General features: G+C 36.3%; 1 protein-coding gene across 1 annotated transcript in view; it reads right to left on the reverse strand.

Annotated features, from left to right (window-relative positions):
- The window catches only part of ADAM32 (ADAM metallopeptidase domain 32), a 200221-nt gene that overhangs the window by 23790 nt on the left and 156552 nt on the right, over window positions 1-19879 (reverse strand). Inside the window, exon 18 of the mRNA XM_068531996.1 lies at window positions 505-604. Within this exon, the coding sequence (XP_068388097.1) occupies window positions 505-604 (100 nt within the window). The remainder of the gene's footprint in view (window positions 1-504; window positions 605-19879) is intronic.

The raw sequence follows: 19879 nt of genomic DNA on the forward strand, positions 1-19879 counted from the left end.
GAATGACAAAAACTAAAGTCATCGTGAACAAACAGAATATTGTTTTAGCCCCTTCTGTCATCTCTTTAGCAGCAATTAATAGATTTTTCTCATTTAAACTATAAACGCCAGACTAAAAACTTATCTTCTATTTCCTCTATTTCTTCTATAACAGACACATATTAATGGTGCTGGACACAGAGTGTGTTGTTTGTATAGAGCTGAGACCACAGGATCAGGCATAAAAGGGGGAAAGGTTGAAAGACAGTTTAAAGGAGAAAGTCAGACATAAGTAAATAAAAATTTTAAAAGATACCCTCAGCTTCAATCATATTCAAAATTGATATTAGGACAAAAAGCAAGATTAAGAAAGCATATTTGGTGTCTATTTCTTGAGGAAGCCTATTTACCTTTTAATTACAAATACTGGTTTCTTTCAAAGTGGCAAAAATCGAACTTTGTCTTTGTGAAGGTAAGCAATTTGAGAATTTTATTAACTGGATACAAGAAGAGACAGATACTTGCCCTGTCCCCCAGGCAACCTGGAAGACTCTCTGGAGCGCGCTTGACAATCTGGAGGGCTGTAGCCACTAGAACAGTTGCATGTCATCTCGGAAGTGCACACCTAGAATCATTTTTTTAATTCAAATGATCATTTAAAAATATTTTCTCATAGAAAGTAAAATTATCAGATGGATCATCAAGCTTACTTTTGTATTTTCATCTAGTGTAATTTTATTTGATTTATTTAGAGAGAGAATTCTACAAATTGAATGCTTGTTTTTTTAGCCTAAAGTGCACACACGCACATACACACACGCTAAAAAGCAGCTGTAAAGTGAGGCTCACAATATTTGCACCTGGAAAATTTAACACCTTCAAATGTTCACCTGAAAATTTAGTGTGCAATTTCAGAAACACCTACATAAATTCTAATGAAAATGAGACCATTCCAGTGGTGTGTTAGAGCCAGCCAGTATCAGCTCCCAGGGCTGAGTGTGTAACATCTCTTCCCATCTCCAAGTTCAGTGACATCATGGGGTAGTTTGAAGTATTTATACTTACAAATGAGGGCTTTACCCTTCCTCACACTAGTTGGTAAACATTTACTAGCATAATACGGCCCTTGACCAGGATCAGGTTTGTTTAATTTGTTAGCTTTTGTTTGTTTGATTTTTAAGCAAAGGTTTTTTTGTATTCCAAGAGGGCATCAGATAATTAATTTCTTTAATTAATTAATAATAGCAAACAACTTTATGGTGCTTACTATGTGTGAGTCTCTATTCTGAGCACTTTATATAGATTCACTCATCAAATCCTCACAACAGCCCTATAAGGTTGGGACTATTATTATTCCTACTTTACAGATGAATAAACTGAGGCATAGATATTTAACTTGCCAAAGGTCACATGGCTAGTAAGTGATGGAGACAGGATTTAAACTGAAGCTATCTGGTTTCAGAGTCTCTGCCCTTGACCACTATGCTATGCTACTTCTCAAAATAATATAAAACATCTCTCAATTTCTAAGATCTCAATTTAAGAACATGAATCTAATTTCTTTATTCCATGGCTTAAATGTACAGGAAAAAATTATTCTGTTTGGGGTATCCATTGCCTTAGCTCTATCACATCACCTTCATGTTGTTGTGTGTGTATGTGTATGTCTACTGTGAAATACCTCACAGAAGTAATGTCGTCCTTCTCAGGAGACACCATGTTGTCACTTTGTCATAATATTGTGTTGTTACTTTTGGATCACTTGGTTAAGGTGCTGTCTTCCAACTTTCTTCCACTGTAAGTTACCATGCCTCCATTTGTAATTAATAAGCAATTTGTGAGGAGATACTTGTGAGATTATGAAAGTATCTGGGTCCTCATAAAACTTTCATCCACTAGTTTTAGCATCCATTGATAATTATTTAACTCCATTATTCCTTTTATATTGTTTATGCTATAAAAAAGAGTTTTCCCATATCTCCATTTATCTATTCAGTTACTGTTATTGGTAAACATATTACTGATATAGTCAACGGATCTTTGACAAGGGTGCCAAGACCACTCAATGGGGAAAGGAGAATCACTTCAGCAAATGGTGCTCAGAAAACTAGATACCCAATGCAAAAGAATGAAGTTGGACCCTTATCTCACATCATATATGAAGATTAACTCAAAATGGATTAAACATCTAAATGTAAGACCTAAGACTATAAAACTCCAAGAAGAAAACATAGGGGGAAAGCTTCGTAACATTGGACTTCACAATGATATCTTGGATATGACACTAAAAGCACAAGCAACAAAAGTAAAAATAGACAAATGACTATACAACAAACTTAAAAACGTTTGTGCATCAAAGGAAACAATCAACAGAGTGAAAAGGCAACCTATAGAACAGAAAACTTGTAAACCATATATCTGATAAAGGGTTAATATCCAGAATATACAACAAAATCCTACAAGTCAACAAAAAAAATCAAATAACCTAACTTTAAAATGGGCAAAGGACTTGAGTAGATATTTCTCCAAAGATGATATACAAATGGCACCAAGAATATGAACAGATGCTCAACACCATTAATCATAAGAGAAATGCAAATGAAAATCACAGCAATAGAAACAACAAACAACTTTGCCTAAATGTGCTATAAATGCCAGAATACATTATTATTGTGTTTACTTTAAAAAGTCAATTGTCTTCTTATAAGTTTAAATGAGGGCTTCCCTGGTGGTGCAGTGGTTGAGAATCCGCCTGCCAATGCAGGGGACACGGGTTCGAGCTCTGGTCTGGGAAGATCCCACATGTCGCGGAGCAACTGGGCCCGTGAGCCGCAACTACTGAGCCTGCGCGTCTGGAGCCTGTGCTCCGCAACAAGAGAGGCCGCGATAGTGAGAGGCCCGCGCACCGCGATGAAGAGTGGCCCCCGCTTGCCGCAACTGGGGAGGGCTCTCGCACAGAAACGAAGACCCAACACAGCCTTAAATTAAAAAAAAAAAAAAAAAGTTTAAATGAAATACACTATTTTATATTTATCCACATCTTTTTCATTTCCAGCACTCTTCATTGCTTTGTGTAGATCCACATTTCCATATGACATTATTTTCCTTCCATCTGAATATAGTTTAATATTTCCTTTAGTGCATATCTTCTAGCAACAAATTCTCTCAGATGTTTATATCTGAAAAAATTCTTTTATATCCTTAATTTTTGAAATATTTTCATTGGATACAGAACACTAAATGACAGGTTTTTTCTCACACTTAAATGATGTCATTTAATTTTTTTTGTCTTACATATTTTCTGATAAGAAGCCTGGAGTCATTCTTATCGTTGTTGCTCCAGATGCAATGTGTCTTTCTTCTCCGACTACATTTAAAATATTCCCTTTATTAGGGAAAGCAAGTACGGCAAAATGTTAATCACTGGTAAATCTAAGTGAAGGGTACGTGGATGTTCATTGTAATAGTCTTCAGTGTTTCTGTAGCTTTGAAATTGTTAGGGGAAAAAAATGGGGACAAAAGAACATCATATTTTGCTTTCATGTTTGTTTCGGAATGAATAGGATTGACTGACACCAATAATTTAACTTTTTATAACTAAAGCAACCACCTCTTTTATTAATTGGAAGCTACCTGTTTCAATCAACCTTGGTTGAGTAGAAATCATAGTATAGATATGGATTTTAGGCCTCAAATCTCTGCTCTTGGTCCTTTGTATATTTTTATTTTTATTTTATTATTGTGACAAGCCAAAGTTGAGCATCTGTTCTTGTGTTCGATATTGTTTGTGGGCATTTGAGACTACCTTCATGAATATATTGGTGTAGACTTAATCACTCAATGTCCCTTTTTAATGTAATAGTTTAACCATCACACACATAGCTATTTCAGTAAACCTCTTTATCTGAGAAATATGGTTAAGTGGTTATGGTCTTAAGATAATAGTAATGAACACCTGCTATTTTTTTCTTCCCAGAATCTACACTATTCAGCTGGCAACAGTATCTGAAATTTTCTTGAGGGAAATGAATCCTTTATAAATCGGCAGTGTGGTTACTGTGGGACGTGACTCTGCCCAGCTTTGATGCATCACACTTTCCATGCCCAGAGGTTGGTGCATGAACCGGATCAGGCCAATTAGTCAATGTATTGGAAACCTTTAGAAAGAGAAGCTATTTGTTTCAGAGTTACTGCTGGTAGGATTTAAACTTAGAGCTGCTGAATGCCACTTTCAGTACCACATGTGTGGAGAGTCTGCATGAAAGTGAATCCTAGAGGGAAGGGAGCCAAATCGAGGGATGGAGGGAGGCAGAATCCTGACAGCATCATCTGAGTCTTGGAATCTAGCCATGCTTGGGCTTTTCAGTTATGTGTATCAGTCAGTAATAATCCTTCTTCTTGATACATTATTAGTTCTTGATTATTTTCATTATTATATATTATATCATTATTCATTCTTAATAAATAAAAGTTGTTTTTTAGCCTGAAAAAAAAAATACTCCCTTTATTGTTGATTTCAGTAATTTGATTATAAGGTGTCTTGGTATGTATCTGTGTTTTTCTGGCTTGAGATTTATTGAACTTCCTGGAACTTTGAGTTCATGCTTTATCAAATTTTGAAAATTTTTTCTAGCCTCCCCTCTTTCTCTTCTTCTGCAACACTAATTACACATATGCTGAACCATTTGACAGCATCTAATGGGTCACTGATTCATTTTTTTTTCAGTCTTTTTTACATTTTTTGCTTCAGTTTGAATAGTTTCTATTGCCTTATCTTTAAGTTCACTGACATTTTCTTCTGCTGTGTCAGTTGTGCTGTTAATACCATCCAAAGAATTTTTCATTTCAGTTATGGTGTTTTCCTATTTCTATAAATTCCATGTGCTTTTTTATATCTCCCAGTTCTCTTCTTACCATGTTAATGTTTTATTTTAAATCCATGAGAATATTTGTAATAGCTTTTTAAAATCCCTGTCAACTAATTATATCATTTTTAACACTGCTGGGTCTATTTCTATTGACTAAATTTTTCTCCTGGTATGGGTCACATAATTCTCCTTCTTTGTATGTTTGTTACTTTCTAAAATGTTATGATGGATACTGTGAATATCATATTGTAGAATGTGTTGTTTTCCTTTAAAGATTGCCATATTGGTGCTGGCAGGCAGTTAAGTTACTTGCAGAACAGCTTCATCAAGGCTTGTTTTTAAACTTTGATAGGGCAGATTTAGAATATCCTTTTCTCTAAGGCTAATTTAGTGCTACTAGTAAAGCATGACTCTTCTGGGATCTCTAGTGAATGTCCCAGGTTTTCAAAAACACCTCTTCACTCTGACTGATTGTAACTCAAATTAACTCCCAGCCTTCTGTAAACATTGATAATTGTTCGGCTTAACAGTTCTGTCATTCTTTCCCTGGTCTTGTGTGGTTTGATCTTCATCAATAGACCCATAAGGACCTCTAAGCAAATTTCTGAACCTCTTCCTGCATATCAATGCTTCTTCCCTGGAACACTGCCTCACAGATTCCATCCACTTTAATCTCTCATAATGCCAATCTCCTTCTCCTCAAGCTACTGAGCCTGCGCTCAGTCCAGATCCCACCCAAGGCGCTGCAGTCCAAAACCTGACAATAGGAAGAGAGCCAGGGAAATCACATCTCTTTTGTTTCCCTTCTCTCAGGGAATAAAGCCCCATGCTGCCTATTGTCTAATATCTGAAAACTGTTGCTTCATACATTTCTTTCCAGCTTTCTACTTGTTTATGGCAAAACTGTGATTAAAGATCCATGTATTCTTTCATACTCCAAAAAATCCATGAACTTCTGAAAAAAGGGTAATTCTTTTAAAAACAGCAGATAGTAGCCTCACTGTTTCTCCACTGTGTCTCTCCTCATGTGAAAAAAAATACAGTGTGTACCCCTAGGGATCTAATTATGGTCTTGAATATCATCCCCTTTTCAAAAGTACCAGAGCTTCTCAGAGTGATTGGTTACATAAATAGGGCTGGATAACTCAAGAAGAATCTGAGACACATTGCATCAGAGGGCAAGGTTGACTTCCAAGGTACCTAGGAAATAACCACTATTATTTTCAATTTTCCTTTAAGATCCAGTCAATATAATAAAGCAATAGAAAGAACTGAAAGTACAGCCACTAGAAATAAATGGGTAATTTTATTGTTATTTTCAAGAGATGACTGTCTACCAAAAGCCTCAAAAATTTTCTATAGTTTAGTAAGTTGCCTGAATAGAAATGAATACGCAAATATCATTAACTTTCTTACACAGTAAGTGTAATGAGGAAAGATCCCTAATCACACCAGTAACAAAACTATGTGATACGTATAAATAATTTTAACAAGGAATATGCAACATCATGTGAAGAAAACATAAAACTATCCTGAAAATAACAAAGACTTGAATAAATAATCCAAAAATGGGATAATTAGAAAATTTGACATATCAATATAAATATTTGATTTTTACCAATAGCTATAAAATGTAAAAAATATTATACTGGCATGAGAATAGATAGGTCAAGAAAATAAAACAGCCATTATACGTATTTGACAAATGAATAATATACATGGCACCACATCTTAGACACCAATGGGCAAAAGGCAGGAATAGATAATTTACTGATCAACACATGGTTATTAAACATATGAATATATGTTCAATCTCACTAACAGTCAAAGGAGACAATTAAAACCATAGTGAAGAACTTTCTCTTGTGTATCAAGTTGGCAAATATCAAAAATAAAACAGTACTTAGACTTGAGAGGAAGAAATGTAAGAGGCATTCTCGTATGCCTATTCTCATAGAATAAATTTATAAAACTTATTGGAAAGCATTTAAAAATTTTAGGTTAATATCTTAAAGGGGATTACCCCCGTACACTCTGTAATTCTAGTTTTGGGAATCTATCCTATAGAGATAGCAAGAATGCTTACAAATATTTGTGTACAAGTTTGTTCATCAAAGCAAATTTTGATAATAATGAAGAATCAAATATCATATGACATTTAACATAACAGAATGGTTAAAATTAAAAAGTTACAGTCATCCCTCAGTATCCAATGGGGATTGGTTCCGGGACCCCTATAGATATCAAAGTGCTTTATATAAACTGCATAGTATAGTTGGCCCTCCATATCTGCAGGTTCCACATCCATGGATATGGAGGGCCAATTGTAAATAATATTGTTTCTTATAACGATTTTTAGGCAATATTTAAAGCATGGAAAAGTTCTTAAAGAGAGAAATGTGTGGGATTAAAAAAGCAAGCTATTTCCCTTTATATATAGTACCATGTCTGCTTTGTTGAATCAGTGACTCAATGAATAAATTTGCATACTCACACAGGTAAACACATTTGATGAATGAATGAATAAGTGAATTTATACATATGTACACATGTACATACACTGACAAAGAAACAAAGCTTGCAGGAGAAGAGTTAACTCTGTATTGTAAAAATATATGGTTAATTTTTTGCATTCTACTTTAGATTTCTAAATTTTCAAAGTCTTCAATGATGCGTAAGTACTACTTATTTTATGGGGAAGAAAAGAATAAGCAATGTCCGTGAATTTGAAGGAGTGAGAACTTAAGACTGTTAGCAGGTCAACAATTGCCCTGTTGGACAAATTTAGGCTCCAGATAAGTTTTATTTGACATGCCCAGAGTGTTCAAAGGAATATTTCTAGATCTCAAGCTCAAGAAGATTGGGGGTAAGGGAGAGAGACGAAGTAGAGGAGGTATTTGTTTACATTGCAAGTAAATTTAAAAGTGTTTGGGCATTTTGGGAAAGAAATATGGCTTTAACAGATTTATATTAGAATTTTAAACATATATACCTTTCAACCAAGCAGTCACACTCCTGGTAATCTTCCCACAGAAATACAGGTGCCAGCGTGCAGTGACATACGCACAAAAAAATACTTATTAAACCTATATCTACTGACTCGGAAGGATTTAAATAAAATATGGTTGAATGAAAAAGTAAGACACAGAAAAGTGCAATACCACCTATGTCTATCTAATATCAATCCACAGACAGATATGCATTCAGCAAAGATTTGAGTTCCTACTATGCGCCAAGCAGAGCTCTGAGCTCTTGCTAATATCAAAGAATATATGTGTATATATTTCTGTACATGATTAAATGAGTCTAGAATAAAAAAAACAGTAACAAAACATGGTAAATTGATAACAAGAGAACAGTCAAAAACTAATGTGATAACACTGGTATAATTTTAAAGTTAAACTTATTACTGAATTTATTTATGTGTCTGTATATATATGCATGTATACAAACACACATGTGCGTGCACAGAGACATTTCAAAAAATAAACTACAATAAAGCAACATAACTAGGTAGGTGTGTCAATGGTGACACAAGTAATTTAATGTCTTTCTTTGGACACCAAATGAAATTTACCCATTGATTTAGTCCATTGGCATATTTAAATTTGTGACCCCTGAAAGAAAGTTTTCAACAGAAAGAATATTTTTAAATTTGGATAGTGCTTTACACTTGTATTCAAATGTGACGGGGTTTTTTTTTTAACTTACTGACTTCATACTGCAGTCTGTTTTTTATTATTCTAATATTTATTATTTTAATATTGTATGATTTGGGGCTTTAAGTTAATTTTCTGAAAGTCAATTCATAGAAAGCCAATTTGCCTAGGCCAATTCACCCAATGTCAGACTACCTAATAGTCAATTCATGAAATAGCTATTTAGTATTTTGGAATGCCAAATGATCAAATCTGAGTATTTACTGTTTTTTTTAAGCTATTAAATTATACAAGATTGATTGGGTGGGGTGGCTGTCACTGCACTGGAAGATTTCTGTGAAGTGTTAGTAAAGCACTCCTTGTCTTCAGAAAAGCATCTTAATAAAATTTCCATTTATATATGCCCAATTTATATTTCTCTAGTTACAGCAGCAGAGACCCACTTTTAAAAATTTTTGTGAGAACAAAACAGCCTGGCACGTAAGTAACTTGGAAGTCAGCACTCCATCCTAACAAATAAAAAGGTGAACAAACTGAAAAATCAACAATTTTTATGTCAGTTAGAGAACTAAGGTCACAGGACAAACTGCTGCCTCCAAAACTGGAGAGGCAGAGAGGCAAACACAGAGATCACGAATTACCAGAGCAGAAACCCCCACGGCAATTAGTACCAGAATAGGAAAAATTCAATAGTCATTGACTTACTGGAGGCTCAGTTTGGTCAAGTCTGAGAGTTAAAAACTCCAGGACTGTCCAGTTATGGGTGGGCCCCACACTTGTGAGTTTTACCTCCAGGAGCTGGACCAGATTCTCACAGTGAATATCAGAGAAAAATTCCCTTGTATTTCCAGCAGGGGGAGGGGAAAGGAAGCAGTTTTAAAATATACCAGAGTATTCTGTTCTTTTTAACAAGGCCTAACCTTAAGAGAAATTATTATATCAGAGCCTAAAATTACTGAGGTTTTTTCCCAGAACCTAACTGACATAGGTGAAGGGAAATTTCTAACTCTAGCCTACTTAGCCATCCCGTCCCACCTAAGAAGGGGGAAAAACTGAGAAACACTTGTGAAATTCACAGACCAAAGATACAGGCTCACTTAAAAGACAGACCTAAGGATAGGACTATAGAATGCTTCCCCTCCCCTTCCACACAGCTCACCACTACTTTATTAAAGGCTTAACACTACTGCAGTTCCTTTTGCCCAGTCATCATGTCCAGCTATCAAGAAAAAAAAAATCACAGGGTTTATAAAAAAGCAAAACACTCAGTTTGAGCAGACAGAGCAAGCATCAGAGCATCCTATGGCTAGGATGTTGGAAATATCAGACCAGGAATTTGAAACAACAATGATTAATATTCTAAGGGCTCTAATGAGTAAAGTAGAGAGCAAACAAGTATGGATGGGTAATGTAAGCAGACAGATGGAAATTCTAAGAGAGAATCAAAAAGAAATGTTAGAAAAACTACAACAGAAATGAAGATGGGGTAAGGAGTAGACTTGTCAGAGCTGAGGTAAGAATCTCTGAGTTTAAGGATTTCTCAATAGAAACTTCCAAAACTGAAAAACAAAGAGGAAAAATACTGAAAAAATCCCAGAAATTCCAAGGACTGTGGGACAACAACAAAAGGTATAACTTATGTAGACTGGTAATATTAGAAGGCAAAAAAAAGAAAGATATGAAAGATATTTGAATCAATAATGATTGAGAATTTTACAAAATTAAGGTCAGACACCAAACCAAAGATCCAAGAAGCTCAGAAAACAACAAGCAGGATGCATGCCAAAAGTTTACATGCCAGTATATCATATTCAAACTTCAGAAAATCAAAGATGAAGGAAAATCATGAAAGAAGCCAAAGGGGACAAAAAACCCATACCTATAGAGGCACAATGATAAAAACTACATTGGATTACTATTCAGAAATAATGCAAGCAAGAAGAGCATGGAGTGAAATATTTAGTGTTTATAAGAAAAGAATCATCAAGCTAGAATTTGGTATCCTGCAAAATTACTCTTTCAAAAATGAAAGGGAGACTTTCTCAGACAAATCAAAATTGAGAAATTTGTCACCAGCAGACCTGCTGTGGAAGAAATGATGAAAGAAGATCATCAAAGAGAAGGAAAATTATATAGGTCAGAAAAATCAGATTTACATAAGGAAAAATGAGCATTAGAGACAGAGTAAGTGAACATAAAATAAAAACTTCTGCTGTTCTTCTTAACTGATCTAACAGAAACCAGATAGTTTGAAATAATAATAGCAACAATGTAATCAATTATGCATGTTCCTAGGTAAGTAAAATGAATGACAGCATGATACAAGAGATGGGGGGAGGATATAGATAATTTTCTTACTGCAAGATTACTTACACTACAAGTGGTATAGTGTTACTTGAAAGTGGACTCAGATTAGTTGTAAAATGTATCCTGCAAACACTAGGGCAACCACTAAAAAATGTAAACCAAGAAACATAACTGATATGTTAAGAAAGAACAGAAAATGGCATCATATAAAAGGCTCGATTACAACCACAAAAGGAAGAAAGCATGGAAGACAAAAATAAGAACAAAGAACAAAGGCAATAAATAGCTAACAGTGACAAATACGGTAGCTATTACCCAACTATATCAATAAGCACTTTGGATGTTAATGTTCTAATATACCAATTAAAAGAAACTGGAGGAGTCCTGTTGAAGACGGTGACACAGGAGGATCCCAAACTCGCCCCCTCCCATGGACATGCTGAATCTACAGCTACTATAGAAAAATTCCCTCTGAAAAAAACTCCAAACACTAGCTGAGTGACTCCAACACACCAGGCGAATGAGAAAACCCACATGGAAGCAGGTAGGCTTCTTACCATAAACCCCACTCCCAGTACAGTAACCCACAACCAGGAGGGAATTCAAAACACCCAGCTTCTCACAGAGCAGCAAAGGATCTGAACCTCACCTCCGGCACCCCAACTTTTCAGGCATGCAACTGAGAAATGCGCCTCACAAAATCCAGCTTGGAAAGCCAACAGGGCTTGTGTCCACGATATCCACAAGGTTATAGCAAGACATAATGTCAGCAATATGGCGAAGTGAAAAGCTACCTTTGTTTTTCCCCTTCAATCTACAACTAGTAAAATATCCACAATGCAAGAAAGTTGTCTCTCCCCGACACACCAGGACACTAGCAAATTCTACACATCTTTACAGCTAAAGGTGGGTAAACTGGAATACATAGAGAAGGCAGAAACAAGGGAAAGCAGAGGCTGTGCCCACAGTCCTGGCCCTCCAGCCGTGACAGCTGAGTCTGCAATCACAGAGAACCCAGCAGCAGGAGGGCAGGTGGCATGCATGACCCTGGCCTCCTGGCTGCAGCAGCACCTGCAGCCACAGGTAACAGAGCAGTAGCAGCAATGGGACCTGGGACACTGCTCCTCCAGTTGCTGAGGTGCCCATGACTCCAGCCCCCTGCCCCCCAACCCACAGCAGTGGAGCCCACGAACATTAAAACATCAGATATGTCAGAGGCACCAGCATGACCCTGGCTCCCATATTACTCTTCCCTTCCCACGGTGGTGATGGAGCTAGAGACTCAGGCGATCCTGGACAGGAGGGAAGAGCCCACCATCTCAGGGGTACAGGTGGCAAGGACAGTGACACTGACAGAAACAAGGCACCAACAACCCCAGAGGCACAAGAAGTGATAATGAGGGCACAGGCAACAACTCTGACAGAAGTGGTGGAGGGTGGAAAGTGCAGGCTTTAAAGTATAACCAGAAACAGCTCCTGTAAGAAAACCCCCAAACTTGTGCTATTACACCACCTACTGGAAAATAACCTCTAATTTCTAACTTGTTGAATGATTAGAACCAAGGAGAAAGGTGTTCCCTACTTAAAATGTGCTGGCAGAGGAACAACTCATCAGGCACCATGAAGAACCACAGTTAGCACAGTATCACAAGAAGAAAATGAATTCTCCAGAAAATGAACTTAAAGTCACAAAATACCGCAACCTGACTGACAGAGAATTCAACACAGCTGTCATAAAGAAACTCAACGGGTTACATGAAAACTCAGAAAGGCAGTTCAATGAGCTCAGGAATAAAATTAACGAACAGAAGGAATACTTTACCAAGGAGAATGAAACTCTAAAAAAAAACCAAACAGAAACTCTGGAGCTGAAGAACTCAATAAACGAGATGAAGAATGCATTAGAAAGCATTGGAAATAGAGCAGACCATACAGAAGAGAGAGCTAATGTGAGCATGAAGATGGAAAACTAGAAATGATACAAGTAGAACAGGAAAGAGAAATAAGATATTTTTAAAAAATGAGGAAATTCTATGAGAGCTATCCAACTCTTTTAGGAAGGGCAAAATCTGGGTAATGGGTATCCCAGAGAAGAAAGGGGGAAAAGAACAGAGAGCATATTTAAATAAATAATAGCTGACAACTTCCCAAACATGGGGAAGGAACTGGATATACAAGGGCATGAAGCTAAGAAAACTCCTAATTACCTTAATACAAAAAGACCTTCAAGACATATTAAAATTAGCATAGGTGAATGACAAAGAAAGAATTTTAAAGGCAGCCTGGAAAGAAGGACAGTAACCTACAAAGGAACCCCCATTAGGCTACCAGCAGATTTCTCAGCAGAAAAACTCTACAGGGCTGGCAGAGGAGTGGAGCAGTGACATTCTCAAAAATAATCAAAGATAAAAATTGTCACCCAAGAATACTCTATGTGGCAAAGTTATCATTCAGATATGAAAGAGAAATAAAGACTTTCCAAAGACAAAAGCTGAGAGAGTTCATCACCACTAGACCTGCTTTATAAGAAATCTTGAAAGGCCATCTTCTACCTTAAATGAAAAGGCAAATGCACATAAAACTTTGAGTAAGGTGATATACAGACAGAATTTTAAAAAAAAAAGCAACTCTGTATCAGAATAGATTTTGTAAAACTTTATTATAACATAAAGATTAAAGGAAAGGAAGTAAAGAAAATGACTATAGCTACTTCAATTTGGTAACAAACTCACAACATAAAAAGAGATAATTTGAGACAATAAAAACACAAAAAGGAAGCGGAAACCGATGGAACCTGTATAGGCAAATGAAGATAAGATGCTATCAGCAGAAAAACAACTATATTATCTATAAGAAATTTTATACAAACCCCAACGTAACCACAAAACATAAATCTAGAGCAGAGACATGAAACAAAAAAAAAGATGAAACTGAAAAAAATCATAGAAAACCACCAAACCAAAATAGCAGACAGAAACACAAGGATAAAGAAACAATGGCAATATAGAGCAACCAGAAAACAAAATATAAAATGGCTGTATTAAGTCCTCATTTATCAATAATCACCCTAAATGTGAATGGGTTGAATTCACCAGTCAAAAGACACAGAGTGGCAGGACGGATTAAAACACAAGACCTAACTATATGCTGCCTCCAGAAGACTCACCTCACCTCTAAAGAAAACATAGGCTCAAAGTGAAGGGACGGAAGATGACACTCCAAGCCGATAGCAGCCAAAAGAAAAGAAGTGTAGCCATACTCATAACAGACAAAGTAGACTTCAATCCAAAAAAGGTAACAAGAGACAAAGATGGACAGTATATAATGATAAAGGGGACAATTCATCAGGAAGACATAACAGTTATTAATATACATGCACCTAACATAGGAGCACTAAAATATATAAAACAATTATTAAAGGACATAACGGGAAAAATAGACAACAATACAATAATAGTAGGGGACTTTAATACCCCATTGCATTAATGTATCAGACAGAAACTCAACAAAGAAGCAGTGGCTTTAAAGGAAACATGAGACCAGATGGTTTTGATAGATTTGTACAGAACATTGCATCCAAATGCATCAGAATGCATTTTATTCTAAAGTGTACATGGAACTTTCTCAAGGATATGTTGGGACACAAGTCTCAATAAATTTAAGAAGATTGAAATCACATCAAGTACCTTTTCCAATCACAATGGTATGAGATAGAAATCAACTATAAGAAGAAAGCTAGAAAAATCACAGATATGTGGAGACTGAACAACATGCCACTGAATAATTATTGGGTCAAAAAAGAAATAAAAGGAGAGATAAAAAATTACCTGAAGACAAATGAAAATGAAAATATGAAATACCAAAACTATGTAATGCAGCAAAAGCAGCACTAAGAGGGAAGTATATAGCAACACAGGACTACCTCAAGAAACAAGAAAAATCTTAAATAAACAATCTAACCTTGCATCTAAAGGAACTAGAAAAAGAAAAACAAACAAAACACAAAGTCAGTAGAAGGAAGGATAGGTTGTAATAAAGATCAGAGCAGAAATAAATGAAACAGAGACTAAAAAGACAATAGAAAATACCAATGAAAATAAGAGCTAGTTTATATTTGAAAAGATAAACAAAATTGACAACCTTTAGCTAGACTCACTGAGGAAAAAAAGCGAGAAGACTCTGATAAATAAAATCAGATATGAAAGAGGAGAAATAACAACAAATAACAACAAACAGAAATACAAAGGATCGTGAGAGAATATTATGAATATCTATACACCAACAAATAGGACAATCTAAAATAAATGGACAGGGCCACGTGTGCCTCGGATGTGGAAGCGTGCACTCGACTTCCCGTGGCACCCCTTTCCCCTTCACGAGTAGAGCCTGGGTACAGAATGTCACCATCCTTTGCCTGATTTCATCAAACAAGCCTCTGACAGGTCTCCCATCCTTTAGCTTTCACCTGGCTTCAGTCCATCTTCTCCAGGATGACCCACCTGTGTGGCTGACAGGGTCTTGGTGCTCTGGCCAGGTGTCAGGGCTGAGCCTCTGAGGTGGGAGAGCTGAGTTCAGGACACTGGTCCACCAGAGACCTCCCAGCCACTCGTAATATCTATCGGCAAGAGCTCTCCCAGCGATCTCGATCTCAACACTAAGACCCAGCTCTACTCAATGACCAGTGGGCTCCAATGCTGGACACTCCATGCAAAACAACTAGCGAGACAGGAACACAACCCCATCCATTAGCAGAGAGGCTGCCTGAAATCATAATAAGTTCACAGACACCGCAAAACACACCACCGGACATGGCGCTGCCCACCAGAAAGAAAAGATCCAGCCTCATCCATCAGAACACAGGCACCAGTTCCCTCCACCAGGAAGCCTACACAACCCATTGAAACAATCTTAACCACTAGAGTCAGACACCTAAAGCAACAGGAACTATGAACCTGCAGCCTGTGAAAAGGAGACCCCTTAACAGTGGGTTAAGCAAAATGAGAAGACAGAGAAATACACAGCAGATGAAGGAGCAAGGTAAAAACCCACCAGACCAAACAAATGAAGAGGAAATAGGCATCTACCTGAAAAAGAATTCAGAGTAATGAAAGTAAAGATGATCCAAAATCTTGGAAATAGAATGGAGAAAATACAAGAAACGTTTAACAAGGACATAGAAGAACTAAAGAGCAAACAATGATGAACAACACAATAAATGAAATTTTAAAATCCCCTAGAAGGAATCAATAGCAGAATAACTGAGGCAGAAGAAAGGATAAGTGACCTGGAAGATAAAATAGTGGAAATAACTACTGCAGAGCAGAATAAAGAAAAAAGAATGAAAAGAATTGAGAACAGTCTCAGAGTCTTCGGGGACAACATTAAACGTACCAACATTCAAACTTATAGGGGTCCCATGAGAAGAAGAGAAAAAAGAAAGGGACTGACAAAATATGTGAAGAGATTATAGTTGAAAACTTCGCTAATATGGGAAAGGAAACAGTCAATCAAGTCCAGGAAGCACAGAGAGTCCAACACAGGACAAATCCAAGGAGAAAAACATCAAGACATGCATTAATCAAACTACCAAAAATTAAATACAAAGAAAAAATATTAAAAGCAGCAAGGGAAAAGCAACAAATAATATACAAGGGAATCCCCATAAGGCTAACAGCTGATCTTTCAGCAGAAACTCTGAAAGCCAGAAGGGTGTGGCAAGACATATTTAAAGTGATGAGAGGGAAAAACCTACAACCAAGATTACTCTACCCAGCAAGGATCTCATTCAGATTCGACGGACAAATTAGAAACTTTACAGACAAGCAAAAGCTAAGAGAACTCAGCACCACCAAACCAGCTTTGAAACAAATGCTAAAGGAACCACTCTAGGCAGGAAGCACAAGAGAAGGAAAAGACCTACAATAACAAACCCAAAACAATTAGGAAAATGGTAATAGGAATATAAATATCAATAATTACCTTAACTGTAAATGGATTAAATACTCCAACCAAAAGACATAGACTGGCTGAATGGATACAAAAATAAGACCCATATATATGTTGTCTACAAGAGACCCACTTCAGACCTAAGGACACATACAGACTGAAAGTGAAGGGATGGAAAAAGATATTCCATACAATTGAAAATCAAAAGACAGCTGGAGTAGCAATTCTCATATCAGACAGAATAGACTTTAAAATAAAGACTATTTTACAAGAGACAAAGAAGGACACTACGTAATGATAAAGGGATCAATCCAAGAAGATATAACAATTGTAAATACTTATGCACCCAACATAGGAGCACCTCAATACATAAGGCAAATTCTAAGAGCCATAAAAGGGGAAATCGACAGTAACACAATAATAGTAGGGGACTGTAACACCCCACTTTCACCAGTGGACAGATCATCCAAAAGGAAAATAAATAAGGAAACACAAGCTATAAATGACACATTAAACAAGATGGACTTATTTGATATTTATAGGACATTTCATCCAAAAACAACAGAATACACTTTCATCTAAAGTGCTCATGGAACATTCTCCAGGATAGATCATATCTTGGGTCACAAATCAAGCCTTGGTAAATTTAAGAAAATTGAAATCGTATCAAATATCTTTTGCAACCACAACGCTATGAGACTAGATATTACAGGGAAAAAACTGTAAAAAATACAAACACATGGAGGCTAAACAATACACTACTAAATAACCAAGAGACCACTGAAGAAATCAAAGAGGAAATCAAAAAATACCTACAAACAAATGACAATGAAAACACGACTACCAAAAACTTATGGGATGCAGCAAAAGCAGTTCAAGAGGGAAGTTTATAGCAATACAATCCTACCTCAAGAAACAAGAAAAATCTCAAACAAATAGCCTAACCTTACACCTAAAGCAATCAGAGAAAGAAGAACAAAACAAACCCCAAAGTTAGCAGAAAGAAAGAAATCATAAAGATCAGATCAGAAATAAAAGAAAAAGAAATGAAGGAAATGATAGCAAAGATCAATAAAACTAAAAGCTTGTTCTTTGAGAAGATAAACAAAATTGATAAACCATTAGCCAGACTCATCAAGAAAAAATGGGAGAAGACTCAAGTCAATAGAATCAGAAATGAAAAAGGAAAAGTAACAACTGACACTGCAGAAATACAAAGGATCATGAGAAATTACTAGAAATAACTATATGCCAATAAAATGGACAACCTGGAAGAAATGGACAAATTCTTAGAAAAGCACAACCTTCTAAGACTGAACCAGGAAGAAATGGAAAATATAAACAGACCAATCACAAGCACTGAAATTGAGATTGTGATTAAAAATCTTCCAACAAACAAAAGCCCAGGACCAGATGGCTTCACAGGCAAATTCTACCAAACATTTAGAGAAGAGCTAATACCTATCCTTCTCAAACTCTTCCAAAATATAGCAGAGGGAGGAACACTGCCAAACTCATTCCAGGAGGCCACCATCACCCTGATGCCAAAACCAGGCAAAGATGTCACAAAGAAAGAAAACTACAGGCCAATATCACTGATGAACATAGATGCAAAAATCCTCAACAAAATACAAGCAAAGAGAATCCAACAGAACATTAAAAGGATCATACACCATGATCAAGTGGGGTTTATCCCAGGAATTCCAGGATTCTTCAGTATACGCAAATCAATGTGATACACCATATTAACAAATTGAAGAAGAAAAACCATATGATCATCTCAATAGATGCAGAGATAGCTTTCGACAAAATTCAACACCCATTTATGATAAAAAAAAAAACTCCAGAAAGCAGGCATAGAGGGAACTTACCTCAGCATAATAAAGGCCATATATGACAAACCCACAGCCAACATCATTCTCAATGGTGAAAAACTGAAACCATATCCACTAAGATCAGGAACAAGACAAGGTTTCCCACTCTCACCACTATTATTCAACATAGTTTTGGAAGTTTTAGCCACAGCACTCAGAGAAGAAAAAGAAATAAAAGAAATCCAAATCAGAAAAGAAGGAAAACTATCACTGTCTGCAGAAGACATAATACTATATATAGAGAATCCTAAAGAGACTATCAGAAAACTACTAGAGCTAATCAATGAATTTGGTGAAGTAGCAGGATACAAAATTAATGCACAAAAATCTCTTGCATTCCTTTACACTAATGATGACAAATCTAAAAGAGAAATTAAGGAAACACTGCCATTTATCATTGCAATAAAAGAATAAAATACCTAAGAATAAACCTACCTAAGGAAACAAAAGACTGGTATGCAGAAAACTATAAGACACTGATGAAGGAAATTAAAGCTGATACAAACAGACAGAGAGATATACCATGTTCCTGGATTGGAAGAATCAACATTGTGAAAATGACTATACTACCCAAAACAATCTACAGATTCAATGCAGTCCCTATCAAACTACCAATGGCATTTTCCACAGAACTAGAACAAAAAATTTCACAATTCGTATGGAAACACAAAAGACCCCGAATAGCCAAAGCAATCTTGAGAAAGAAAAACGGAGGTAGAGGAATCAGGCTCCCGGACTTCAGACTATACTACAAAGCTACAGTAATCAAGACAGTATGCTACTGGCACAAAAACTGAAATATAGATCAATGGAACAGGATAGAAAGCCCAGAGATAAACCCACACACATATGGTCACCTTATCTTTGATAAAGGAGGCAAGAATATACAATGGAGAAAAGACAGCCTCTTCAGTAAGTGGTGTTGGGAAAACTGGACAGCTACATGTAAAAGAATGAAATTAGAACACTCCCTAACACCATACACAAAGATAAACTCAAAATGGATTAAAGACCTAAACGTAAGGCCAGACACTATCAAACTGAGGAAATGATAGGCAAAACACTCTATGACATAAATCACAGCAAGATCCTTTTTGACCCACCTCCTAGAGAAAGGGAATTAAAAACAAAAATAAACAAATGGGACTTAATGAAACTTCAAAGCTTTTGCACAGCAAAGGAAACCATAAACAAGACGAAAAGACAACCCTCAGAATGGGAGAAAATATTTGCAAATGAATCAACG

Source organism: Eschrichtius robustus, chromosome 21 (assembly GCF_028021215.1).
Source record: "Eschrichtius robustus isolate mEscRob2 chromosome 21, mEscRob2.pri, whole genome shotgun sequence".
NCBI lineage: Eukaryota > Metazoa > Chordata > Mammalia > Artiodactyla > Eschrichtiidae > Eschrichtius > Eschrichtius robustus.